The sequence below is a fragment of the Notothenia rossii genome (genome assembly GCF_949606895.1).
Source record: "Notothenia rossii genome assembly, chromosome: 1".
Taxonomy (NCBI): Eukaryota; Metazoa; Chordata; class Actinopteri; order Perciformes; family Nototheniidae; genus Notothenia; species Notothenia rossii.
In genome coordinates, this window is record NC_136912.1 from 17,756,591 (window position 1) to 17,784,577 (window position 27,987).

Below are 27,987 nucleotides of genomic sequence, written 5' to 3' on the forward strand. Positions count from 1 at the left end.
TCGTTATCATTTTAATAGTTGAATACCTTGTACCCTGATATTATTTTCAGTTGGTTACTTCACCGTGGTAGCCTTGGTCTTTTGAAAGTTTGAAATATATGCGATATATGCAGAAAAGGATTATGCTCCAATTATGACAGAGTATTGTTGTTAAATCCTAAAATAAACATTTAGATTAATCTATGTTTTTATGTTGAGTTTACATTTGACCAATCTGAGGCCACAGTTCATTTCAGGAGCATATTTTCGACCAAGAAAAGCAGCCATCTGGCTCAAGGAACAGAGGCTAACTTGTCCTTGTAAAAAGTGTCAGGCCTTTATTAGATCAATTGTTGGTGGGTAAATGAACAGTGGGTGGGACTTGATGCTGAACTGCAGCTGATGCATGCTGTTTGTGTTTTGTCTGCAGGAGCTGCAGGGCCCAGACTCTTCACCATTCATCAGATCGACGCAAACGCCAACAATCTGCCCAAAGCCCATACCTGGTGTGTGTCACATGCACACACACACACACACAAACACAACCACATGCATAAAAGTGATACCTCTCCCCTAGCGTCACCCATTTGAACGTATTCTCTTTGTTTTCTCTCCAGCTTCAACCGGATTGACATCCCGCCCTACGAGAGCTACGACAAGCTATACGACAAGCTGCTGACTGCGATCGAGGAGACCTGTGGCTTCGCAGTGGAATGAGAGACACGTTGGAGAGTGTGTTTGTGTGTGAAAATGTACAGACACACTGATGTCTCGCTCAGAGCGTCTTTGACCAGCCTGCAGTCTGCCCTCACCGCTCTCCACATTCTCCCATTCTGTTTGAACAGCTGCTACTCACCCCGTCATTTAATTGTTTAGTTTTTTTGTAGATTGTGCAAAAATACAGAGAGCTACGAGTTGTTTATACAGAAAGACAAACATTACTGCCTGGTCATCTCAATTTGAGATCTTAATCAAATCAGGAAGTAGTTTAATAATTTACAGTTTAAAACAAAACATATTTTCTCCCCAGGCAACTGAGAGCATTGAGTCGCTCTTTCGTTTTGCATTTCAAACGGATTGATTCATGTCATGCTACTGAATCTTTAACACTGCAGGTAGCCATATCTTGCCCATAGTAGCATCTGATCCTCCACCAACACAGCTTCCACTCCTCATGGCTGCAGAGTGTGTGTGCTTCTCTTGTTGGAGGCAACACATTCATCCTACCTCGCCTGTAATGCTTCGATATTTGAAGGGTTTCATCTTAAAATGCTCCATAATAAACTAGGTTTCCATATTAGCGGCGATGTCTCAACTGCATAACCATCCAAATCAATTCAAAGTGTGAATATATCATTTTGAAGTGGAGCTCTACTTGGATGTGGGTCTGATGTTTGGTTGCGTTTGTGATTGGAGCTTGTGGTGGGTTGTTTTAAGCTAGAGGGACAGACTCTGGTGAAGAAGAAGGTGTGAATATAATTGTTTTCCCTTAATCACTGCAGTGTGGCCACAGCTCTTGTAAATGTGTTTCTGCATGTGTAAACATAAGTATGCTAGGAAGTTTAAAGATGAGTTTCCCATCCTCTCACAGGATGCTGATTGAAACTCTTTTTGAGCATGGTTTGTATTCCTGTTCTCTACTCATTGGTCTCCAGCAGTTGAAATGATGCATGTTCTTTTTTTCTTCTTGCATTTAGTTTTTAATCCAACCCAAAATCACCCAACACACTTCCTGTCAGACCATATGTGAAAAGGGCACAACTGTCCAAGGGACCAGGCTTGAAATAAGCTATTCAAGGCAGGCGTCCATTGTTAGTCTCGTCGTCAGTTTAAAAGGCAGAAGTATTTCTTTCTCTCTCGTCACTTTAGAGCACTTTACAAACTGAGCAGCGGCTTGCAGGAGTGCTTTCTTCACGTTAGATAAAAAATATATCATGTTTAATTTGCTATTGGACTCCATAAGAAATATACAGAGTATCTACACACCTGTAACTTTTGAGTATATATGTACAAATACATAGCTATTTTGTATATGGTTGCTTGTTCTTTCTGTTCAATTTAAATGCAAGCATGTTGGTGTCTGTCACAGATCTCTTTGCATTCTCAGGTGAAGTTGTCCCTTGTTTTACTTTTTTACATATATTAGGCTAGTGTGTGTGAGGAGGGGTAATACTGGTTGTAATGGCAAATATATTTCAGAGGCTCTTTAAACCCATGATAGTGTAAAGGTCCACTGTTTAAAGTGACCTTTTCCTTTTGGTCAATCACTCTTACTTATAAACACACACATGCCTTCATAGGAGGACATGAATGGCCAGATGTGATGCTCTGGGGGTCTGTGTCACTGCAACATACATTTTCTTTAAATAAAGGAAACGGACTGAATGCTGCCGGCGGACTCAAACCCTCAGAGCTTCAAATGTTTGAGGTTCTCGGCTGCTGATATCCGGGGTGCTACATGGTGAAAAGTCGGAAACACAACATTAACACGGCCTCTGCCCATCCAAAGAAACCATTCTGCATGAATGGACGCTCGAGAGTTAAAGCCTATTTATTTGCATAATTAATACTCTAAAAAAACGTTTTGACTTGGAAAAATTTGTTTAAATGTTTGTTTTTTTTGTATATGTATACTGCCTGCATTTATCTGTAACCATGAACAGTTTGTTAGCTGATTGTCAGAACATTTTATTTTGTGGTCATCATGAGACAAAACGGAGAAACTGAACATGAAATTGTCTTTGTACAGTTGTAGAGAGTTTATTTGATTGATCCTTTAATAACCTGACTCAGAGGCAGAAGATAAATGCATTACACCTTTTTTTGCACACATTATGCATACTTGGGCTCCAAGTTATAATCAGACACTTCCTTCTATTTACCAAATAGTTAATGGACTGGTTAAGGTTTGTTTTTTTTCCTATGTAGATAACGTATATATGAATACACACATGATCTTGATATGCACACATGTATGTTTGTCCAGTGCACACAGTCCACTTCTACTCTTTGTTACTTGTTGGCACAAAGTTTTCTGGCTGGTTCAGTCTTCAGTGCAAAAGTTGTGGGGGTTTTGAGCTTCCAGACGAGGGGAAATCTCCCCAGTTAAGCCGCCAAGCTTTGAATGCCTGTGATATAAAGAGATATTTGTCTACTCTTAACTGATCTGATGAATTGTTGAAATGGATTGAGAGCCAGTTCTGGTCAAAATGATTTTCTTGAATGATGGTTTAATTGGTTACAAACTAAAACAATGCTCAGCTAACTCTCTCCCTACTCTTTTAAGTGCAAATGTACAGGTTTATGTGCAAATTTGTGTGTGTGTGTGTGTGTGTATGACTTGATTGAATTCAGTACAAAACAGAAATCTTTTTTTTAAACTGCACCATGTTTTTATTTCTTTTAATTTCCTATCTGTTTTTGTATTTATTATTACAGTAAATGTGTTCATAGTTTTTCACATCAGCTGCTCTGTGAGCTTGTAACTGACACCTGTACATAAGGACAATAAAGAAGCAAAGTAATACACTTCTTGTACCCTTGCAGAAAGCTGAGCAATAAAACTATGCTGTTTGAACCTCACAGCATTATGTTTTATAGAACCACGTGTACTACTGTCTTTTGTTCTGATGAGTAAGTTGAGCAGAAGATTCAATTGATGTATTTATTATATAAACTTGGCTCTGGACCACAGCATTATGTTTTATATGACCTACTTTATTTCGTTCTATAAGTTGAGTAATTTAAATTACACCTTTTTAACACTGTACTTTTACTTGAGTAACATTTTGAATACAGTATTGTTACTTGTAACAGAGTATTCCTAACCTTTGGTATTTCTACTTTTACAGTAGCCTACACAATCTGAGTACTTCTCCCACCTCGTATAGCCTTTCACAGAAATACAGAGAAAAAGTCACGTAAACATCGCATCATTTTACGTAAAAAGGGGGAGTGGCTAACTCTGCTAGCCTAGTAGCTTGCTTCAAATGAGGTGCAGTTGGTAACGTGTTAGCAGTTTTTAGTGAGTAGGATGATATCTTTCCGTATTTTTATCTTCAATTCACCATGGTGAAATATTGTGTATGTATGTGGGTTGTGTAAACTGCGGCCTGTCAGGACACCGGCTGCACTGTTTCAACGGGGAGGGACGGAGCTGTGCTCCCCGCCTGGCTGCGCTGTGTGCAGGCGAAGAGAGAGCTTCAGCGCAGCTTCTGTAACTGAGACACGGTGCTGTGAAGATATCATTTTACACAGGAGTGTTATATCCCTGACATAATGATGGAGTTCAGGAGGGGTCTCGCGGTTAGGACCTTAGGGCTGTAAAGCTACTAAACTGGTCCCTTCGATACACGCAGATGATTTCCCGCTGCGTCATAACAGGAGGCGGAAGTGGTTTTATTCAGTGGCGCGAAAGACAGACACGTGATCTGAGCTCACTGAGTCTGGTTTCTGACGTTAGCTAATTTACAATAAATCAGCATAATAATTTAGCTTTTTCCATGTGACTTGTTTGTTTACCTTTTTGTTTTGTTGTTAAATGTATGTGTCTTCAATATGTAAGCTATGGTTTAACTTTAAAAACAATATATAAAGTAGAAAACTGGGGAAACTGTTTTTAAATATGATTTTAATTAATATTTCAACTTTTTAGTGAAACATTTTTGATGAATATGTCAATTAGTTTTGTAATTATATAAACATTATGAAGTTAATATACTTAGTTTTAATTTATCAGCTGTAATATTGAATAGTTTTCATAAATACATTGATTTCATTCAGTAGTAGATTTATGTAAAATGTGGTTATGGCTAAAGACTTTGTTTAAACAGCTTTTCCTTTATTTATTATGTTTTAGCTAATAGCAGACAGCCCTCCAAAAGTGAGAAACTGAAGAAATGGAAGAAACCGGCTCAGAGCCTCCTGAACCTGCTGTGAAGGAGCAAAAGCTGCTTAATCCCAGGTTTGAGCCTCTTGTCCTTTACTTTAATAAATGAATACAACTTTCAATAAATAAACAGTACAATAGTATATCATTATATATATTTAGTATTAGTAATATTTTATTCTAAGAAAATCTACATCATGTGTACCTTTTACTTTTGGTACTGTAAGTATATTTGTATACAGATACTTTTGTATTATTTATAATTTGTTTACACTGTTGCTACTTTTACTTCCACAGCTGTCACTTCCTCATAGTGTTGCTGACATGTTTTGCCTTTTCATGTACATTTAGATTATAGAGTAAATAATGAATACTAGTATGACATGTCAACACAACACCCTGCTGTATGACATGAGGTAGTTTATTGTAAACCCTGGTGCTTCTTTTTTTAGTTTATCAAATGAAGTCAAGCAAGATACCTTCGTTGCTCCTTCTGTCCAGACACCTGAAACTGAAAAGGTAAATACGATTGTTTCACATCTCCTATACAAACAATTTCTCTCCAGCACCAATTGTGTTGCCTGTTTTTGACTAAGCAACATGACGATGCTTGCTGCTCCTTGTCCCATTTGAAGGAGTCAGGGACAAAAGATGCCTCATGTCAATCAATAAATACTGAAGATAAGTGTGCGACAACCCTCAAGTCAGAAAATAGAGGTGAGTCACATAAACACAGCCCTTCACTAGCAAAGAAAAAAGTCAAAAGATTGCAAGATAATTGTTAACAGGAAAAGGTGAAGTCATAACTGATGACGGTCTAAATGAATCCACACAGATACTGAAGAAGATGAAGAATTCAGCACCTCGTTAAGTGTGGGAGACGGACGCTACCTGGTGGATTTGGGGAGGTGTGATGATGTTAAAAAAACTGTTAAATTGAACCTTTCTCTTAAGATGTTCTCAATCCATTACTTTATTTACATTATACATTGAATTGTGTCTTTTCTATCTCCCTCAGCCCATCAGAGTTCATTGTTGATATAGAGTGCCTCCTTCAGCTGTTGAAGACGTGCCGGAAATGCAACAGACGGTGTACCGTGAGCAAACAAGTCATAGGACTAAAGCTCATGGTCAACCAGACGTGCTGTTTCTGCAGCAGCAGCTCAAAATGGACTAACCTGCTGGATGATGAGGAAGAAGATTTACAGATCAATTGAAAAGATACAGCACGTAGACAAAGCAACTCAGCCGAGCAGTGAGGCTGAGTTGAGATATGCTCCAGCTTTCTTTTTCAACCTCTGACACACTGGACTAAAACTGCTGAACTTCTGCTGCCTTCGTTCAGGTTGGTTATATTTCTCTGGACTCTGTGAAGCTGTGTCAACTACACTGTAAGATGTCACCCTTCCTGTTATAATCACACCCATCAGAACGCCATCTGATGCAAGTGAGAGGTTTTGTATTGGTTTCTAAAGGCAGAGATGGTTCACTAAGGAAAGATGTTTTGTTTTTTGTGTTAAGGTTCTTAGTTCAACGTGTTAGTATTTTTGAAGGTCTCCGTCGTTGAGCCAATATGTAGTTTCAAAGTTATCTGCTCTGAAAAAGCAGTTTTGAAACGTGTTTTAATGGCTCATCTTATTCATGTTAGTTGTTACAGTTTTTCTCGATTGCTAACACACATTTTTTTTTACATTGCTCAGTTTCTCAGAACACTAAACACAATTCACAAAACCACACACCCAAAGTGCAAAACACCTCATTTCTCCTGCTAAGTGAAGAACTGCACTCAAAACTACATAAACACTTACCAAATGCAAACTTTAGCACCAAATATAACACTTCATTCTTAATACTAGATTGTTTGACCACCCAACTACACACTGCTGAGCATAATCTAAAGCACTTCCATCTGTTATGGGCTGTGCTCTCTACATAGAGGTTTCTGCAGAGAAAGATTGCTTGAGTTTACAGAAATACAGTAAATGAAGAATTACAAATGAGTTGTCGAAAAAAATCACATTTTATTCAAATATAACATTGTGCAACATGCATCTCAGCAAATAGTTACAATGCTTCGGATCTCTCTAAGTCTGATGCATTGTTTGCCAAAATCCAGTTTGTAACTGCTGCTTCCTGTGCCTCATTGAAAATCCTTAGCCTTCCACCTGCACCTCTTTGTTTCTCAGTCCTTCAGATAAACAACAAAGATATAGTGGATGGTCAGTGTGTGTGTTGCATAAAAGTAAGTTTAACACAGTACATTGTGCAGGATTTTTGTACAGTTATAGTATGCAACATGCCAACAATTCAGTTACAGTAATGAAGTAAATACGTTTCACACAACAGATATAAGCACTGATATATCATGAATTATGCAGAGCTAAAAACTGGTAACTAACGTGTTTTCAAGTCTAAGTGTCCGGATTACAGAGGCAACAGTAGATCGGCTTAGATTAGGCTGAACCCTCTGTCCAGCCTCTCTCATCGTCACACCATGGTTGATAAAATTTCATTTCATTAAAGAGTATTCTTCTTTGTCCACGTCCTCTTCCTCCAGCTCTACCTCTACCTCTCATTCTTCCTCCTCTCACTCTCAGCCCAGCTCTTCCTCTTCCTCTTCCTCTTGCTTCCATGTTGGCTTCCATTGTTGCTGTAAGAAAGTACTCACCTGTGGTCTCTTTATAGTGCTAACATCCTGATTGATGAGCCAACAATTATGCTATCAGGTGTTTGGACAGGTGGAACGTGTTTCTTGATTATTGGTCCATGTGTGAGGCATTTTGAATATCAGTGTTTTAAACCTGCTAACACGTGACTTCATGTCAGATTCCTGTGTCTTACGTGGAGAAACGTGTGCAGCTGTTTGCCAAAAGTGCCATGTTGATTTGCAAATTGTGTGAAAAGCTGAAAACGTGTTCAGAGTTTTGGAGATGTTTTGCTCTTTGAGTGTCAGTTAAAATGATTTGTCCTTTATGTAGCATTTTAGTGTGTTAGCAATCGAGAAAAACTGTAAACTCAATGCAGTCTTTATTAGGATATGCTACGCACGGTGTAATTGTATGCAGGAAGCACTATGATGATCAAAGGGCCATAACATCAGAAGCTTGTCTGATTTGCATTGAAATCTCATACAAGAGTAAATGTACTCTGTGCAGCCCGACCAAATTCAGAAACATTCTATAAATATTTAACTCTCTGCAAGGAAACTAAAACAGTAGGAAGGAATTAATCCTGGCAAAAAGGGAATTAAAGCAGCTGACCTGGCATAACTCAGCAGAACTTATTTCCTCACACTGATCATCTTTAATATTTCTAGCTGTAGGCCCTTAGATGGGATGTCAGCATCCAGATACAACTAGCAACTTCTTATGAAAAAGTAATAAACCATTTCAGTTTTCCTGTCCACATTGTACATCTATTCCAGACACCTTGTTTTCTCATTTGATGCTCAAGTTTAGCCAATATAAACTGGCATTCATGTACAGGTAATGTCTCTAGTCTCTTCAGTGTAAGGTTGGATTTGGTCTTTTACCTTTTTGAATTAGAAATGTTCATTCATTGTTCAGTGACTTTATGTTTTTGGATACTTTGGTTGAGTGTATTAGGATCAGCCTTTATCTTCAATAAAATACTAAAACCGCATATTTGAGGAAGAAAATCGAAATGTGAACTTTGACCCATGTCAGCCAGAAGAGATGAGTGAGCAAACACATTTAATGGATGATGATGATGATGATGATGGGGAAATAGTGTGCTCATTAGTTACATATCAGTGGACAGTGTTTTAACATCACAACCGGTTTCTGTTTAAAACTACGATTCCTTTAGTTCAGGCGGAGAGTTAAAAACAATCACAATGGAGGAAAAGACTGATTATCATCGCCCATGGTGATCAGACAGAATTAACCTACAACACCAGGTTAATTTAAAATCAAACAACATTAAGGTTAACAAATAAATAATCCACAATTCATTAATGATCGGACATTTAAGGGTGAAATGGGAGTTAAAAATCTGTCGGTGTGGGACATTCATAATAACTTTGCATCAAAAGTCCCTATTTGGCAAAAGGATGAACATTTGAACTCATTTGCTACGAGATCAGCTCAAAAAGACTGTTTCAAACATTCTCAGTTATCAAGTACTAAAATCCATGGAAGAAGGGGACTCGGTCCAAGGTGTCATTAAGTTCAGGTATAGCAGCTGAGGTGAGAGGAAGTTAGCTAAATAAGCTAATAGCTACATTTTGTCTGAGTGTTCAGTTCATTAATAATCATCAGGACTTGTTCTTACGAGAGTTCCCTCTTCTGTGCAAAGGGAGATGCAGATGTACTGTTCAGCGGCCGGAAAGTCGTACCATTATTTTAGAGAGGCAGAAACAGTCTTTTGCATAATGTTCGTCTGATGTCAATCCAGCTTCAAACCGTCCTGAGTCTCTGTTCCCTGGTCAGTGCAGATAGCTAGTGTTGTTCTGGAAGGAAGCCATCTGGACCCGGCTGCGCAGCCTCTGAACCTCCAGTTCCTGGAAGTGATCGTCCTTGTCGTTCTCGATGATGATCTTCTGCAGCTCACCGATCTCACGCTCCATTCTTGAACGCAGCTCTCTCTTCATCTTCAGCAGAGCCTGTGAGAAAATGTGACATTCTTTTCAATTTGGACATTTCAGATTTGAAGTCACTGCAATAGAAATAATAACCTCAACCTAAAAACAAAACAACTGTGTGGCTCTTGAGGTGTCTGACAAAAGAAATCATTAGTTCTTTGAAAGGTTTACCTTTTCTTGAGCCTTTTTCCGAACCTGGATGTCCTGCCGCTCCAGAGAGAGCTTTTCAGCTAGTAGTGAAAACTGAAAGAGAGGGGCCCATTATAGCTCACCTAGAAATAATGAGTACATTTTAAACCCATTTTGAAAACAGGACCACAGTTAGGCTGACTTCCTGGTTTTTATTTAGCTCTACAGGTGTGTGTCTTACTTGGTCTTTATAGTAGTTCTCCATGGACTTGATCTGGTCCTGGTGTCGTCTCTGATTCTCCAGACGCTGCTCCCTGGCGAAAGCTTTCTGCTCTCTCAACCGATCCTTCTGTAGCCCCAACCCCTCCTCAAACAGCTGCCGAAACATCTAAACACACACAACCAAACATCAACAAAAAGACTAATACCAGATTATCACAGGGTCTGTAATTTATTATCTAACTACGTAACCATACTTATGTGTGCTAATAGTAAACAGTTGCTCTCATATTAAGCTCTAACTTGGTGGCATTTTGAAATATAGTATATAATGAAGGAAACATCTTTAATAATTGAAAAAAAGGATGAAGAGATAAACACATATTGTAAGTATCTGTTGGTTGTGGTCTTATTCTGTCAAATGGAGTTCAAAGTGAGTATTGGCCTTCACTACCCACCCTCTCCTCCTCGGTGCGGGCCCTCATGAGGCGGGCCCGGTGCTGGACGTGGTACTCGCTGTGGTACTTCTTGGCGCGTGCTATCTGCTGCCTCTGTTCCTTCAGTCTGTTCTGGGTCGACTTCTGCTGCACGACACGCTCTTTGAAGTCCCTCTGGAAGAAAAACAGTTTTAGCTTGTAATGGTTCAGCTTCTTTTCGTTTTTTAGTTATCCCATTTCCTATTGGCTGACATGGAGCGGGCAGCTTTATGACCTGTACTGCAGCCAGCCACCAGAGGGCGATAGATACTTTAGCATCAGTTTAGAGGAGCTGTAGTACCATCTATCTTTAGGTAAAGTTTATAGGTATGACAAACACTGCATATCCAGGGCAGTGTTACAATAGTTTTGAATTTTAAATTAGTTTTGTATTTTTCATTTACAGTAGTAGGGCCAGGGATAATGTCTCACAAGTCTGTAGCTACGTAGATAAAATATACATGATTGGAGAACAGTGCAAGAAAGTCAATACAAGTTAAATGTATTGATCGGTTGATCTACTCGAGTCATCTAAATTGCCATTGTAACTGTTCATGAGTTTTCTAGATGTGAAAAAGAGCTTTTGAATGTGTTTGTGTTGACGCTCACCAGACGCCTGTTGTGATCCTTGTCTTTGCGAACGATCTCCTGAAGCAGGTCATGTTTCTTTTGCGCTTCCTGAACCTGAAAGATAAGCAGGGGTTTACACATACAACAACCAAATCATATGCTCCAGATTTTAAAGGGCACATCCTGGTCTGGCACCCAGTTCCCAGTTCTACCTGGCTGGAGATCTTGCTGTGTTGCTGGTTCTGAGGGGACGACAGGGCATGGAGTCTGTCCACCTGCTGCATCTGCTGCTCCCACATCCGACCCAGGGCTTGTTGGGAGATGTGAAGGTGGGGCAGCTCCTCCCGAAGCACAGGTAAGAGGTCATTCTCCTTTATTTTCACTGGAGAAAGGAAGAGAAAACACAAACCATAATATTACAACTAAAGTATAAATAGTTGTTCTAAATCTGCAACCTCACAGTAGATGTCACTAAATCCAAGCCTATAAAAATGGTAGATCAACATTTAAAATATCATACAAAAATGATTTTTGACATGTCCCTCATAGGTTAGCAGACATGTCCAGTGAATCCTATTTAGAATGACCCTGACCTCTCAAAGTTAATGGGATTTTACTAAAGTTTTTGATAAATCTAAATGGTAAAGACAGCTCTAACGACACGGTACATAGTAATAACATTCATATTTTATGTAATGTGAATTGAGCTTACTTTCCCTTTACGTTTAGCAAAGACTGTACAGTGTAATAACATTAAAAGGCACCTGGACATAGTTCCGTCTTAAACAAATCATACATGATATTTTAATTTTGAGGCAACTTTGTTCAAATAATTAAAAACTGTAGAATACCGTCGAATAGTATTTTAAATTGGATTTAATATAACTTATTTTACTATTTACTATGTATCATCGGTGATAAATAAATAAATAGGGTTCTCAGTCATGTTTGGCCGCTTCAAGCACCCGTACCATAACAACACGAATAGACGAGCATCATATTTCAAGTGACTGCAGTGCAGCCACACCAGAGAGAGAGTAGCTGCTGCGGAATCCACCGACAGTACCACACGTACTGACCTTTAAATATATTCAGTCTATGGTACTGACTGGCTAATGTTAGCTGAAGTCGGCGGTTTAATGTTGCATGGTGTGTTGTTCACTAAAGGCATAGTTTAAAGTGGGGTTCTAAAGTGGCCGACCTACAGGAGATGGCGGTATGCACGCCTCAAGTTTGGAGAAGTCACGCAGTGTGAAGAAGCAACGCAATGCAATGCTGTGATCGGTTAAGTCTATGGTTGCAGCAGATATTAGCCGGCTTAATTTGCCGTCAGGCGGCTCTTTAATTTGGCACTACATTCTGTCAACCGAAGAACTTCCGTATACATGCGCCAGAGAACGTGTGCTGCAGACTGTATTCCGCTTCCGCTGCTGTTGATTTGCTCGTAAAACGATGGCGAGTTCATGTGTATTTCCGTGCTGTGCAGACAATTACGTGTCCTGTCACATCATTTAGCTTTCCACGCGTCACGTTTGAATATATTGTGGCTTGCAACCTTGGACATTTACAACTTCGCGTTTGCAGTGATCGTTTCTCTGAAGATAGGCAAAATAGAAACTTGCGGAAGCCCACTGCTATACCAAGGCTACAGGTAAGATGGCGCTGAATGTCCACAAATATACAGAACAACTTACCAAACAACCAGTATATATTTTTGTTTTGTTTCAACGAGAACCAAAATTGTAGTAAAACTGCAACACAAACCACATAGATTCTGTAAATTATGTATAGGGTAGCGAGTTTGTTTATGATGGAGATGTAGGTCAACACGCTATTTAAAAAAATGCATTACAAACTAGGACCATTATTGGTATGTAATACTTTAACAGGCATGTACTAACTACACAAAGCACAATACCAGAAAAACATGGGTTCCCCCAATGTAAAACTCACAAGAAGTCACCATTAGAGAGCCACCGGGCCTCCACAATAGATTCACAACTCACTGTTGTTCCCACCAGTCCTGAACAATCCCTCCTCAGACCATCATCATCTGGAGCTCACCTTGCCTCACATGCAGCTACATATCAACCAGAGATGAGCTGATTGGTGCTGTCTGCAGTTAATGTTTACTTTATGGTGACACACAATGTAAAATATTTTGCCAATAAACACAGAGGTGAACATAAAGTATGTCAACTTTTCCAAAAGCGATTAAGGATTTTCTCTCTTGGTTCGATAGTTCTCCATTTGGGAAATTCTTCTTCTGTAGACTTTACTGTTATAATCACTTCAATAATCACATCAATAATCTTGCATTTGTTGTGTCTTCCTTAGACCAATGACAGCGGATTTCCGGTGTAATATTGTATATGGCTAAGTGGCACTTAAACTGATATTCTTTCCTTGTTTTGGTTCCTTGCTGGTACTCCGGTCTGCGTCTCTAAACTAGATGCACGCTTACTGCCGTTTACTGTAGGCACTTTCACACCTGTTTCATTTGGGTCTTCAGGAGATGTGCACAGTTAAAGGAAAGGATTACACACTGGACATATAAGATGGAGCAGGACGGGGGGATATTCTAGTTCCCTGCCATTCTTCTTGACGTATATGTAGTAGCTAAAATGTCAAGTCATTGGGTTTGAAATGTGTCTGTGTTGTGTGGTATTTTACAGCTGCATGACAGCTCGGCAGTAATGGACGGACCACCAGGCCAGGTTAGAAGCTCAGGTGAGACGTTGAATAATCTTCAACTTTAATGTTCTTTACTATTTGTCTGGTACATTTCTGATGTTCCTCAGCCAGGTGTAGACAGTGTGTATACACTGCTGGCTGCTGATGTAATACAAGTTGTCCAATAGAGAGTTTATTTTTGTTGGTTTTACTATGTAGATTATTTACTACAATGGACTAAAAAAAGATGCGGTTGACTAACAAAAAACAACATTTATTCACAGGCATTCAAGTAAATGTACCTGAGACATGCACTGTAACCACGGAGAAGTAAGTCAAAAAATATCTTTGATCATGAAACACTGATGTGCAAAGTAAACCACGTAGCTTTCAATAAAAAGGCAGACAGTTCTGTGATACAGTTAATCAATTCAGAGGTTTCATTTACCCCTGCACCACTTATCCGTAGTGACAACATGTTTTCACCTCTAGCCGTGCTGCAACAAGTGTCATAATGTATCTGCTTTCATTTTCTTCCCCATAGCAGACCAGCTCTGCAGCACATTGTTGATGAGGAGGCCATCCTGCTGCTGATGAAGGAGTGCCCCATGTGCAACAGAGAGTGCCGCTGTATGAAACAGACTAATGGTCCTTTCTTGATAGTCTACCAAAGCTGTTACTTCTGCCATTATCACGGCAAGTGGGCCAACCAGCCTGAAGTGAGAAATATGAACTTTAAAAAGAAAAGAAAAGCGCGAAAGAAGAGATGTCAGCCAAAGGACAAGGTGTCCTTAAAGGCTACCGCTCAGTCATCACAGATTAATAAAACAAACACTTCTGAAGCCTCGGTTTCAGAGTCACCATGACCTCGTACAGACCTGAAGAGCTACAAGGCAACTCTGTCTAAGATGTAACTGACTCACACAAATCTGAAACTGGGCCTGAGTCCAGCTTCCGATTTGCCTTAAAGTTGGATCATTATTATGCTGTGGGAGATGCTTGTTGATGAAAAACAATTCTGTAAACTTTACTTTCTAGCTGAAGCTTTAGTAATAATGTTTAATATTAGGGATGTCCCGATCACCTTTTTTTGCTCCCGATCCGATTCCGATCATTTGATTTTGACAATTTGCTGATACCGATTTTTCCCGATCCGATCTTTATGCAATGCATTAAGAGAAAAAAAGCATTCAAGTTGTCCCTTAAGGTTATTTTTTTTATTTAAATTGGATATTCTATCCAACATGGATATAGCTTCTTTTTTCACTGCAGCATTGGATCAGTTCAGTTGTGCAGCATTGGATCAAAACAAAATAAAGCTTTCAGTACTCGTTAGCTTACTGCTACAATTAGACACTGCGCCCTGCCCACCCTGTTGCCAGATTTGAGAGAAATAAGCAACCAGGTCTATGAAAACAAGCCCCAAAGAAGCAACACATACATAATGTTGTGTAATTTGAAACCAAAACTAAGGCCTCAGGATGACTTTAAGACTTGAACATGGTCATTTTTGTTTTGTAACATTGAATACAAAAGAAAAAGAAAAAAAGTATTTACCGGTATATAAAAAAAAATCCCGATCCCTGATTTTTTTCTCCCGATTCCGATCTTTTGAAAATCACGTGATCGGCTCCGATCACGTGATCGGATCGGGACATCTCTATTTAATATGTGCAGTTAGAGTAAAGCAGTAAAATAAGCTAAAAGCATTGTTTATTCTCCAGTAGTGACAATAATAGTAATGTGGAAAAATGCATTTTGAATATTAATCAAAATCTAGAATAATAGCCGAAAGGTCCATGTGGTAAATATACAAGTCTAAACCTACTTGATGGAGCTTTCCTGGGGGCCTCCTGCCTTCTCCGTCTCGGTGTGGTTTGTGCTTTACGTTGGGTCTTCGTTCTCTCTGGAGACAGTCTGGACCCGTCCGAAACTTCCCCGAGTATAGCCTCTCTGTACTGACGCTCCTACACACACAGTCACACACATTGACACATTTAAAGGCTAGTAAATTAGGACTAATTGCCCATTAGGTAAAGCAAACAAAAACGTACAATATTGGCAATTTTTCTCAAAGCTAAAGGACTTTTTGGTAAGGTTAATATCCTTGCTTTGCCGCTCGTAGAGTAGTGTGCAAAGCAGAAATTATTTCTCCTTTCCCATTTTATACCATTTAACATCAGTTGAGTCATTTGGTGTTAATGTCAGTTTCCATTAGATTAAACAAGTTGCTATTTATATGTTTATCGTGAAAGTAGATTTAGGTTTTTTGTTTGATTGCATTCTAAAAGTATTTACCATGTTATGACTATCTGTGCTTTTCTGTAAATACATTAAAACTTATTTTGAACAAATGTGATTTCATAAATTGATTTTAGTTCAGAAAGTGCACATGATAAAAGGATTGTGTTTCACCTCTATTGTCTCTAGGTTTTAAACTGTTTTTGTAATAAGCTCATTAACAATGTCTGATTACATAATACTTTGGTTGCGGTTGCATTGTACTACACATCATACTAATGACTTACAGCTTCCTGAGCTTTGAGGCGTGCCTTGTCTATATCGGCCCGTTCTTTGTCTTCATATCTTTTCAACTCCTCCTCATATGCCTTATTCTCCAAATACTGAAAGAGAGAGAGTCCACATTATTTTGTAGGCTCGTGACATGATGAATAGAACCAAAATAAACAAGCAAATTAACTTAAATCTGAATATGTGAAAAGCAACATTAAAGAACAACATTTATGACATTTCTCTCATAATCAGGATATTGAAATTACTTATAAGAATACTTTAAAAATATACAGATCTGAGTTCAGATCATTAAGCCAACATTCCAGCAATCTTGTTCATTAGCCATAAACCTCAAAAATATATCCAACTACTCAAAATCAAGCCGCACATCTTCAAATTGCTGAGTAAGAGGACATTTGGCATGCTAGTGTGCCACTAGTTAAGCTACCACATGTCCAGGGTCGCAGACTATGGGAACTTAAAGGGAAAGCACTTTGAAAACAATAACCATGGTGATACCTTGCTCAGTTTTCGGTAAGACGGTGTGTGGGGTAGCTCTTCTCGTCTTGATTGAGCAGAGGCAAGGTTTGTTTGTCTCCCATCATCCAGACTCAAGGCCTCTGCCATGGCAGATTCCAACTGTCCCTGTAGGGAGCGACGGACCCGCGGAGGGGAGGGGGATAAGGAGCGTGTCCGGGGGGAGGATTCAGTGCCAGGTGCTCCTGAAAATATAACATTTAACAATGGTATAGCGACAGCAGGAAACAAACTAAGTCGCTGAGAGGCTGAGGCCGGGCCAGTTTGATGTCGTATGACACGCTAAAAAAGTACTTAATGGGATCAAAAGCTCTGTTTCTTAGTATTGTAGTTTAATGACAAAAAACTTGGTGATCAGATATATACATTGTTATAATCAAAGCAATCGTAAATCTTGCGATCAACAAAAAAGTACAACGGTCCTGTGTCACCCTCTCTTCCACACACACCTCACGCAGGTGAACAGGATTATAATGAGTGCCGCCCATATCCATGTGACCCAAGCCAACCAATCAATAGTGATCACACAAATATCTTATATTAAAACATAAAGGATTACTAAACACGTTTCACGGCTCCTACAAATGGAATCTAATTATTTAAATATTTCCGGCTCTTCAAAGATCATGAAAGAGTTAACTGTGTTAGCCATCATTTGTATTTACCCGTTTGCTGTCTGGGAGCCCTGCGGCGCTCCATGACGCTGTCACTGTGGTGGGACTGCTTGTCCTCTCCTCTCACGTCACTGGACTCTCCACTGTCCCCCAGAACTCGTTGGAGCATCTACAGGAATAATGCCAACGTTAAAGAGATAATACAACGTTTGAAAGATGTAAGAATGTCAACCCTCCAAAACATTATTTATCAAAATGATCACGGTTAGATATTTTTCCCAGATTTTCCTACATAGCTTTAAAATCATGCAGCTAACAATTGCTTAAAGAGTGTGTATGTAGAAAATAAAAAAACAACAGGTAAATACAAACACTTAATTAGAGACACATGCACAGCAAATTTAAAGCCACTTTTGCTTGGATACAAAACATTTATGAAGATAGGATGATATCTTATACACATCTCACACCTGATCAAGTTCCTCTAGTCGATGGGAGAGGTTCTCAGATATGTGATGAAGCTCCTCTTCTGCTTTTTTGTTCCTCTGTCTGCGGTACGCCAGAGGCTCCTTCAAATCTTCCTCCTCCAACCTGCTGCTGCTCAGAGAGCAAGTATAGTCAGACAGTCAGGAAAGGGAGCATTCACACATTGCCCCTTCATTTCAATATTCTGTTGCCTCTTATTGACCTTTGAAAGTCCACTACCTGAGGCCTGTTCGATCTCTGTGGGCTATCCTTCTGTCCGCTTGTCTTCGTGTATAACTCAGATCCTCCTCCTCCTCTTCCTCCTCCTCCTCCTCATCCTCAGTGTCTGACGGAGAAGGACTTGTGACGACCATCTCATCCTGCAGGGTGAGGAAGAGCACATCTGGCTTGGTGCGGAACAAAACCCTCCTGGGACCCCCGTTAGTCGGCTGAAATTAGACAAAAAGAGATTCCTTAGGTGGTTTACAAAAAAGTTACAGAAAATTAAAACAAGAAAGAGGGAAACTAACATAAAGGTGTGGCATTTGTTTATAAAAGTGAATCAAATCCCTCTTAATAAGATGGACACATGGCACAGAATGGGCTTGTCAGTCTTGGATAAACAAAAAGGTGACAGATAGGCCTTCACTAACAAGTGTCCTATTTTATGTTACAATAAAGTATGATTTTTGGTTAGAGCACCTTTAAAGAAAGACTGCAAATGAGCTATTGAAGAAAAACGTTAAGTTCCCAGTTTTGCAGGTAATATTCAGTGTTTATTTCTTTATAGAAATTCCATCAGATTGCATTTACACCCAACCTTCACCCGTGTTGTTTATAAGGGTTTCTGGAGATGACACAATACTTACAATAAAACAAGTTCCAAACATTTCTGGAGGGGTTTGAGGTTTCTGTAAAAATTAATACATGGGCTTGTTGCTTTTCTCACCTCTAGTGTATCCCCCTCCCCCTCTGTCCTGGCTCTGTGCTGACTGGACTCACTTGCAGCTAGAAATTGAGAAAAACATTTCATTAAGAATAAAGTTACACTTGGGAGATTTCCACTTGTTAGCCCTCGCATAGCAGATAAACGGTGATTTACCAGTTTGTAAGGAGATCCACTGTCGACTCAAATATTCTGTCATCATTTATAATCCAGTTATACCCGGCAGGAGGAAAAGGCAACAGTATATGCTACATATCATTTGTTTGGGAATCTGAAGATAAACTTCGTCCGATGCTTGTGTGTACCAAGTTGGAGCACCTTCAAAAAATGTCATGCTGGGATTTGGTGTTTAAAACCTTTTCATTTAGATAGCTAATGTATAGCATTTTTGCAATTTTCTGAAATCTGTCCTGAAACTCCCTTATTGTCAATATATCTAGAACATCCATGCACCCTTTGAATGATAAATGTCTGAACCGGGAGATTTTTTACATTTTGATCTGAATTGAATATGAAGGTACATTTGTTTTACTCACCAGGAGAGTGGAAAGTAGGAGGAGAATGTAGCCCATTGGTAACAACTGTCTCAGCCTCTGGTTTAGCTTCAGGCTGTGTGAGAAGGATGGCAAGAAATAAAGCTTTATTGTCCACAAGGGGGAACATTGGTCTCAACAAACACAAGAAACAGGAACATAGAAAAGCAGTAGTAAAAACAAAACACACAGACAAGGTCATATCACAATTGTCTGTAGCATTAAACAAATTAATTAAAAACATGATTGGCACGTAGAGAACTGGCTGAGGAGAGGATTGGAGCTTTGAACTATGATACTGACTGCCTTCTTCTTCTTTTCCATAAAAAGAATAAAGAGTCGAGAGCTTTTAGGGTTTGCCAACAATTTTGCTTCCTATTGACACAATCCTCAAACATCTTCTTAGAACTAGAGGTTTAGATGACCATTTCAGGCTAGCAGGTAGACAAAGAGATAACACACTCAATAGTTTTGTTCACAAGTTTTTGAAAAGAGCAAGAACAAATACTTGGTTAATAGGAGCAGGCCCTAGGTTAAGCTGTTATTGTGTGTGTGTGTGTGTGTGTGTGTGTGTGTGTGTGTGTGTGTGTGTGTGTGTGTGTGTGTGTGTGTGTGTGTGTGTGTGTGTGTGTGTGTGTGTGTGTGTGTGTGTGTGTGTGTGTGTGTGTGTGTGTGTGTGTGTGTGTGTGTGTGTGTGTGTGTGTGTGTGTGTGTGTGTGTGTGTGTGTGTGTGTGTGTGTGTGTGTGTGTGAGCAGCCACACAATCTCAGGATCTTGGGCATGTCAATACCTGAGCGTGCTAAGGAGTGTCAGATTGACAATAGTTTCAGTACATTTCTTAAAAGGTAATAAATATGTGTATGTCTGTCAGAACTTCATCAACAACTCGTCACTTACATTTAATAATCCAATTTGTGTCAGTAAAGATTTGTTTCAATAATACAATAGATGTTCAGCAAACTATTTGTGGCTTAGTCTGCTGTATGACAAAGACCCAAGTTCACCTGCATAAAGGCAGTTCAAAAGACTGTTGCTAAGCTGTTCAAAGCTTTGGTTAGGTTAAGGGTTTGGTTTAGGTACATAAAACAGTCTGGAAAAGAAGCTTGGCTGAGGCTTAGTTATCCAAAGTGAGGGTGTGGTTGGTCATGGCTGTAGGGCGGTACAGGAGTTGACCCATAAAGCAAGCCTTATTATAGAAATGTGACACTTCCAAGCTAAAGGACAGCAGACATTCAATATACTTTTCCTTGGGGTGTTTGGTAACTCATCCTTAGTACACTTTCCAGTCAGTCAGGAATTCTGAGGAGTTAAATAAATGCCAGCACACGTCAGCCATTTTGGATGAGTATGCTTTCCCTTTCCTATAGTATCCTCAAATCACCAAAATAAGAAGTGTCAGGGTGAAAGTGAGTTTAAAAGAGGGACAGTGTTGCCTTGCTGGCACTAGAGTAAAATATCTCTTGCCTCTAGCACTTCAGGACGATAAAGTTTGCATGTCCTTTCATTGCATTCAAATCATAGGTAAAATATAAACGCTTATCATACTGAATCATAAGGCTACCTCTGTGGTGACAGCAGCAGCTTCCTCCCCTGCAAGCCCTTGGCTGGGACCGGCAGCTGTGGGGGACTGGCTGGGTGAGTGAGGGTCTGTGTCCGGTCTGTGGGAGGTGTTGCTCTGGGTGGGCGGCTGTAGGGCGATGGCTGAGGGCAGAGTGCCAGTCATTGGAGCGTCCTGTGTGTCCAGAGGGACAGAGGTGGGATCTGGAAGGAAGGGTAGGCAAGCCTTGTTGATTAATCGTGAGGTTTATTAAAAAGGTCACCTATTATGCAAAATCCACTTTTTCATGTCTTGTATAAATCAACGTGTGTCCCCTCTGTGTAAAGAGATTCTCAACGTTACAGGAAAAAAGATTCACCCTCTTTTTGTCCTGATCCATTTATATAAAAACCTGTCTGAAAATGAGCTGATCAGATTTTGGCCACTTTATTATGTCATACCGTTTTTTTGCCTGAGTAACCATTAGCCAATCAGCAACCAAGGTAACACCCCCCACCTTATCACCTGAATCTCCTCCTAGAGCACAATTGTTTTCTTTTTAACTAAATATCTCTCAGAGGGGCGTGGGGAGTGGCTCCTTCTTTTCCTCTAAAGTAACAGACAGAGAATCAGCACTTTTGAAACAGGGCTGAAACAGAGGGGATTATGGGATGCTGCAATGAGCTGTTTGGTATTTCAGAAAAACACTTCAGAGACATGTTTTGTATATATCTGAGACCTATAATATATTGATGAAAAACAGTATAATAGGGGACCTTTAACGGCCCGTCCACACAGCGGCGTGCGTTGAAAGCTTCACCATTCACTTTGAATTGGGTGACGTCACTTTTCGCCGAACTGCATTGTGGGATGGGAAGCGGAGCTTTGCTGGCGTGGCTCGCTACAAAAGTTGAGCAATGTTCAACACTTTGAAGCCTCGGCAGAAGCGTCAGCCAATCGAATTATATGCCAGTACAAGCTCTAGCCAATCAAACCTCTGCTTGTGTGTCAGGGGCGGGAGATTCATGTGATTGGTTGTTGGTCGAGTTTCAGACACGCCGGGTGGACGGGCCGTTAGAGTCATAACACTCCCAAAGAAATATAAACTATTCCTCTATGGTAATATTTATATCTCAGATTGCTGAAAACGTCAGCTTGATAACATATTGTGACAGGGAAGACAAATAACTGTAATCGTATTGGATTATGTCAACAAGGTTATGCTTTGTCTGCCAAACACTGATTGCTGATGCTAAATTGTATCAGAATATATATATATGTGGTTTGCAGTGAAGCCACGCAACTGGTTAGGTCACTACTGTACACTGTGACAATTACAGGTAAACACACCATTATAAAATTAAATATAAAACCAAAAATGTGTGCATAAAACAACTTATATTCTCTCCAATGCCTAAACATTTTTCAAACAGAAATGCATTTTGAAAAATCTTTAACTAAGGCAACAATGAACTGCTCAAAAATCTTAATGCAACAGTAAAAATATAGAAATATAGATAGTAAGTAATTTGCCGAAAAACACTTGAGAATTGAGGTAAAGACGGGCTGCGTTTGAGTGTCTCACCGTCTTGTTTGGCTGTGAATGTGCGTGCCGAGACTCCCAGCCCAATGAGCTCACTGGCTGATCCCGCCTCCTCAGCATTCCAGGTATGGAGGGAATGTTTACTGGAATACACAGCGGACCTAAACGATACAACATAATAATATGGTTCGTTGTGATATTGGATTAGATATTTAGTCGCAAAAATACTACATATGACCTTCAACTGTTCTTCAAAGTGAAACATTCTTGATAACAGAATTCAACGAGTACTTAGGACAAAAGAGATGATAATAATTAGACTTGCGTGTTAAACCGAGAGTTTTCCAGATCTGAGCCTTGTCATTGGGCGAATGAGTCATGGCAGAGCTGCTGTTATGAGCCATATAACATGCTGGTCCACAGATATTGAAATACTCACAGCAGGAACAGATCTACACACTGATTATGTTAAAAGCTGCATTGTGCTACTGGGACATAAGAAGGTGTTTTTTTGGCACTCACAGTAAAACGGTTTTATATTTTAATAGCTCTTACTGTCTCCAAAACATGTATGTAATAGTGTATGAATAGAAAGAATACACCAGCAGTGCCATAACCTGCACCCGACACATAAAACTAGAATGACTGCCCCGCGGTTGTATGCCTCCTCCTATCAGACTAGTTGCAGTTTACATCCATGTCTGTTCAAAATGTATTTTATTTTTTATGAAAAAATATATGTGTGTAAAATTGTCAGAATGAGCGTTACTATTCTATATACCGGTATATATATATATATATATATTGACGAAAGCATGTACTGTTATTAAACTGGACTCTATTTGAAAACTATTTCTTTTTTTATCTGGGGCCTCCGCAGATCCGGACCTCTGTCATATGGTAATTTGTGTCTGTGCCAGAGGGTGCGGACTAAAGTTACCCGCTCCGGCTCTAATATTTACACTACAGCTCCAATGTTTGCCTAATTGTCTGTTGAGTCAATAGGATACACAGCCAGAATTGGCTCCTAAGCTGGTGATGGTTGAAGTCATGTGGAGCAAACCTGACTGTCATCTTTCTTTCTTTCCTTTTTTTTTTAAATGGAAGAGCTCAAACAAAACAGAAGATTTGGTATTTTTTCATTTGTTTGACAGTTTTCTTTGTCCTACCATGCTTGGCCTTTTCTTAATTCAAGAGCAAGGGTTGTGTGGGCTGTTGCAAGTTTGAGTCTGAGAAACACATTTATCACATTTGATCCACTCTCTCTGTCTACTGTCAATTAGTTTAAAAAAAGGCATTTTAATATGAATAGGAAATGCTTTTTTTGTTATGAATATCTAGATGTTATGACTATTTTCATCAGAAAATGTTTTAATAAAGACATACTATAAGTATATTTATATAAATAACTACTTTTACAAGATTTTAAAACTTTGCACTCCCTTCCTAACTTCCTTTCAATAATTACGTTTAGCATTTCAAAATAATATATTTGTACATACCGACTGACTTTGTCAACTAGAGTTAACATTTTACCATGAATTAAATGTATAATTTATATAAATTCATAATTGATCTCCAAATCAACATGTGTGCACTAGTGTTTGTAAAAAAAGCTCTTACTCTCCACTGGAAGACAACGAGGCTCCTTCCAGTTTAGTTTCCTTTTGCGCTGGGGCATCACAGCTGGTAGGCTCTTTGGCTTCAACAGGGACATCCTCATTGAGACTGTCAATCAGTTCCTCTGGAAAAAAGATTAACTATACAAATGACCCAGAGGGAGAGACAGAAAAATACAAAAAAACTGAAGAAAAAACACAGAACCAACAACAAAGAGAAAGCAAAACTTGGGATTACAAAATCAATGTCTGAATAATTTTAAAGAGGAACTAAAACACATGACCTTTAATTCAACATTCTGACTGACAAAATGTCTGTTTTCCTTAAGCTCACACTTCAAAACGATAAAGATCTAAAAGACTGATAAACAACTCAGACCATCTTGTGGGTTTGAGAACAAAAGTAAATTCAGAAGCGAAATATAGGAACAACTAGGCATAACTAAGCGGAGTACTAAAAGTTGAAGCACAACTTGTCATTGTTAGACACTAAAGAAAGGCACAACACTGAACCAATGTGACAACGGCTTAGATTATTAAACTCTTCAGCCCCAGTAAACTGACCACCAAGAGCTTCTCTTGTACTGAACCAATTTCACTATTACAAATGCAGGACGTTTGATTAGGCCTTTTAGACACTCACATCATTTGTAAGTGGAGACAAATTCATTAACTACTATTAGCCATTTGGCAGCGCTCAGGGGACAGCCCACTCACACAAAGGCATGCTTAGTTCTGTAGTGAAGAGAGTCGACTGTTCCCTTTAAAATCCTGCACCAGCTGGTCCTAAACTGGGTTCAGGGTACATTATGTCCTGTTCATACAGAAGGTCAAATAGTAGTGCTGCTCGATTATGGCAAAAATCATAATCTCGATTATTTGGGTCAATAATTGATATCACGATTATTAAAAACGATTATCCATTTACTTTGAAAACATTCATTTATTAGAGAAAAACATTTTGAAGATTATGTTTTTAACAGTTGATTACCCTGAACTTTAAGTATAATTCAACTGAAAAACCAATAAAAACAAAAATTAATTTGAAAAAGTTATAATAACAAAACAAAAATAATCGTTTTATTTCGATGACGTTGCTTTCGTAATCGTTGCAAGCCATAATCTTAATTGCGATTCAAATACGATTAATTGAGCAGCCCTAGCAAATAGGCAGTCTCACCTTAACAGAGGTGAGTGACTGTCAGTAAAAAAGAAAATCTTTTTTTTTTTTTCAAGGAGACTGGAAATACTAGATAAGTAAGGTTGCCATTAATTGGTCCTCTTGCCACTTTCTCTGCAAAGTGATTTAATGATAAGAATAGTTTGAAGTTCAAAGTTGGAATATGTTTAGAGGACTGATGTCACTTCTAATCTAATGCCTTTTCAAGAAAACACACTTAAATGTGTGTGTTTTGTCCAGGCAAAAATATGCAGTTTACTGTCATAGAGGAGTATGGAAACCAGAAAGCATCCACATGAAAAGAAGCTGGAATAAGATTATTTTTGACATTTTGAAGATAAAGTACCAATCTGTGAGATAAAAAGCAAAATGTGTAAGATAAAAATATGTCAGGTTGATGAAGGAAAAGTGAGAAATGAATGTGACTACCTCCATTCTGTGACTCCTCGCTTATCTCCTCCTTGAGATATTCCAGGAGACCATCAAAGATTTCCAGGAGGTTCTCGGTTGAATCTTTGTCCCCTCTGACAACATTTTCTCCTGCAAACACAGCAATTATCAGTTTTACTTTCAGTACTTTTGCAGAAGGAAAGGGTCGATTGTTAAAGTGACCTTGTGTGTTGGTTTACCCCTTCAGAACAGAAGGATATGGGGCCATGCAGCCAAAATTAAAGTGACTTGAAAGTAACATTTTCTACCATCTGAAGTATGTAGCAGTTCATTTGAGATGTTCTTATCTCATACATGCCTTAATAATTACTGTTGCAAAGAGTGAAAGTGCATTATACCTGTAATGTGTGAGAGGCTGATCTGAAGGTAATCCAGGGAGAGTGAATCGATTACAGACTGAACGTTATGGGCTTCATCCTCTTGACTGCATGGCGCTGCAATGTAATCTAAACAAATATATACACATGGACAAATGTTAAACACCAAAGCATGTATGAGACCAGAGAAACAGTGGAATCCACACAACCTTACAGCAACATGCACACACACTTCCTTGAACACATTGGGCTTTTACTTCCTGTACTTAAGAAAGCAGGAAAGAGCTCAGCAACCTTAACAGTCTCATGATGGCATATATAATGGTCTCAGGAAGCATTCCGCAAATACTAAGCACACTCAGGAGATCATGCACTGGACTAAAACCTCACAGCTTGTACACCGGCCTTGTGATTAAAATGTATATGCATCGTTTGGACGAAAAATAATAGTTATTTTCATCAGATTTCAAATCGATTATCTTCTGCAATATACATTAATAATCATTTGCTTAATAAAGCTTGTTAGGTCAGTCTAACCAGCAAGTCAAATGCTTTAGAAATTCAGTATATTATCCAATTAGACAGCAATTCATCACAAATAAGCTGTAAACGGTCAATAGTTGTAATTCTACTCGAGAAAAAATGAACAAAAAAAATCAAAATAGGTGCCAATTATTTTTTTAACCAATTTTGTTGACATTTGGTTGATCTGCAGCTTGCTCTTACCTGGAACCTTCTCCCCCAAGATGTTTTCGTACAGAGCAATGAAAACATTTGCATCACAGTCCGTCAGTTTCCTCAGCCTTAGGTTTATGGCACACTTGCTGAGGAGATCATTTGCCACCTCTACCCAGTCTGTAGAAATAAAAGCAAAAGTCTTGTTCATCGCCAACAATCAAGTCCTTAAACAGACATTTGGATTTAATATCTAGAGTCTTCCTATAACTATAGAGAATAGGGTTACATGTACCATGTATAAAGAGCCAGTTTATCAAATCAAAGTTTAATTATATAGCCCAATATCACTAAACATGTTGGTCTCAGTGGGCTTCACAGATTAACAAACATTAATGTCAGTGCTAAAAGATAAATACAAGTACAATAACATAATACAAATACAAGATAGAATGTAAAATATAATTAAAATAGATACAAATAAAAAGAAAATCAAAATGCCAAAAGGAAAGTCTTAAGCAAAACAGTCTTTAAAGTTTGGACACTGTCTGCCTCCCCAATCAAAACAGGACGTTGTTTTTAAAGAAAGGGAGAATGTTAGCTGAATGGCTCATTATTGTGACATTCACTTGTTATTTATATATTTATAAAGCAGGATCAGTACCTCCTCTAGGGGTGATACTGTTAATCATGAATGCCCATCCGCGGCAAACTTAAGTTTGAGAGCGGGGAGTCATCTCTCCCCGTCTTAAACACAATATCTACCTTACTACTAATCTTACACTCATTTTCATCAAGGTACTGTTAGTTGTTTGTGTTATTTTACTAATGTATTTTTAATCTAATGATAAAGATGAACTGAAAACGCTACCGCTAAAAAGACTAACGTTACCGGTGGATGACATACATTACGTTTTTAACAAATTATAGCGATGGCCGTGGATTTGGGATGGTAAAACAACAAGCAAAGTATAGTCTGACACTTTTAAGTCACCTCTGGTAGGTTTTGACACAACTTTACTGGTTGAGTTGTCTCTAAAGTAGATAGCTGCCCGTTGCTACTTGTTTGCTAACGGGAATATCATCAGAGAACACTAAACTGTGATACTTAAACAAAACTGTAATTCATCTCTAAAGAATATGTGTGTTCATGTAATGACAGGCTTGGTGACAGTAGCAAAGCAACACAAACCTAGCAGCTAATGTTAGCAGAAACATAACGATACGTGTCGCTAGCTTTCCCCCGGACGGGAGCACAGAGCCTCGGCTGCCTTACCTCTCTCTCCCTCCTGGGTGCCCATGAAACGGCTGTCGATGCGAGGCAGTTGGAGCTCAAAATCTACCCACTAGCAGGAAAAAAGTCGTATCATTCAAAGGTCCGTCCTGACAACAGATGGGGTCACAGTTTCGGTGTTTGTTGTGGGTTTCAGTAACATGGAGAAGGAACTACCGTCTCATTTAAAATTGAAGTCTTGTCTGATTGGACGTTACGATCGGTCTTTGTTTCCGGAAGTGCCCTC

General features: G+C 39.1%; 3 protein-coding genes and 1 long non-coding RNA gene across 7 annotated transcripts in view; 3 read left to right on the forward strand and 1 right to left on the reverse strand.

Moving 5' to 3' along the window:
- Positions 1-3,581, forward strand: part of LOC307013550 (E3 ubiquitin-protein ligase SMURF2) — a 69,919-nt gene extending 66,338 nt beyond the window's left edge. For all 3 annotated transcript variants that reach the window (XM_079640953.1, XM_079640954.1, XM_079640955.1), the window contains 2 exons: positions 410-485; positions 597-3,581. In XM_079640953.1, the coding sequence (XP_079497079.1) occupies positions 410-485; positions 597-696 (176 nt within the window). In that variant the 3' untranslated portion in view covers positions 697-3,581. The remainder of the gene's footprint in view (positions 1-409; positions 486-596) is intronic.
- Positions 3,582-3,921: 340 nt separating this feature from the next.
- On the forward strand, positions 3,922-8,509 carry LOC307013604 (uncharacterized protein). 2 transcript variants are annotated; one of them, XM_079641036.1, is made up of 6 exons: positions 3,922-4,003; positions 4,838-4,942; positions 5,320-5,386; positions 5,503-5,584; positions 5,703-5,775; positions 5,886-8,509. In XM_079641036.1, the coding sequence occupies exons 2-6, from the start codon at positions 4,878-4,880 to the stop codon at positions 6,082-6,084; spliced, it is 486 nt and encodes a 161-aa protein (XP_079497162.1). In that variant the 5' UTR covers positions 3,922-4,003; positions 4,838-4,877; the 3' UTR covers positions 6,085-8,509. The 2 variants fall into 2 exon arrangements, with proteins under 2 accessions (XP_079497162.1, XP_079497163.1); XM_079641037.1 differs by having other exon boundaries at positions 3,939-4,209.
- A 54-nt stretch (positions 8,510-8,563) lies between these two features.
- On the reverse strand, positions 8,564-27,968 carry LOC307013541 (centrosomal protein of 95 kDa-like). Its single transcript, XM_079640941.1, has 21 exons — positions 27,744-27,968; positions 26,519-26,647; positions 25,814-25,921; positions 25,455-25,565; positions 23,850-23,970; positions 22,269-22,387; positions 20,708-20,907; positions 19,150-19,222; positions 18,617-18,675; positions 17,908-18,116; positions 17,673-17,799; positions 17,254-17,371; positions 16,571-16,773; positions 16,066-16,161; positions 15,366-15,504; positions 11,077-11,246; positions 10,904-10,978; positions 10,277-10,429; positions 9,841-9,987; positions 9,642-9,713; positions 8,564-9,491 (listed from the first exon to the last, which is right to left on the reverse strand). The coding sequence occupies exons 1-21, from the start codon at positions 27,766-27,768 to the stop codon at positions 9,315-9,317; spliced, it is 2,631 nt and encodes an 876-aa protein (XP_079497067.1). The 5' UTR covers positions 27,769-27,968; the 3' UTR covers positions 8,564-9,314.
- On the forward strand, positions 11,266-15,294 carry LOC307013614. Its single transcript, XR_013800999.1, has 4 exons — positions 11,266-12,515; positions 13,540-13,594; positions 13,822-13,867; positions 14,082-15,294. It is a non-coding gene; the product is annotated as an uncharacterized lncRNA (long non-coding RNA).
- Positions 27,969-27,987: the final 19 nt, after the last annotated feature.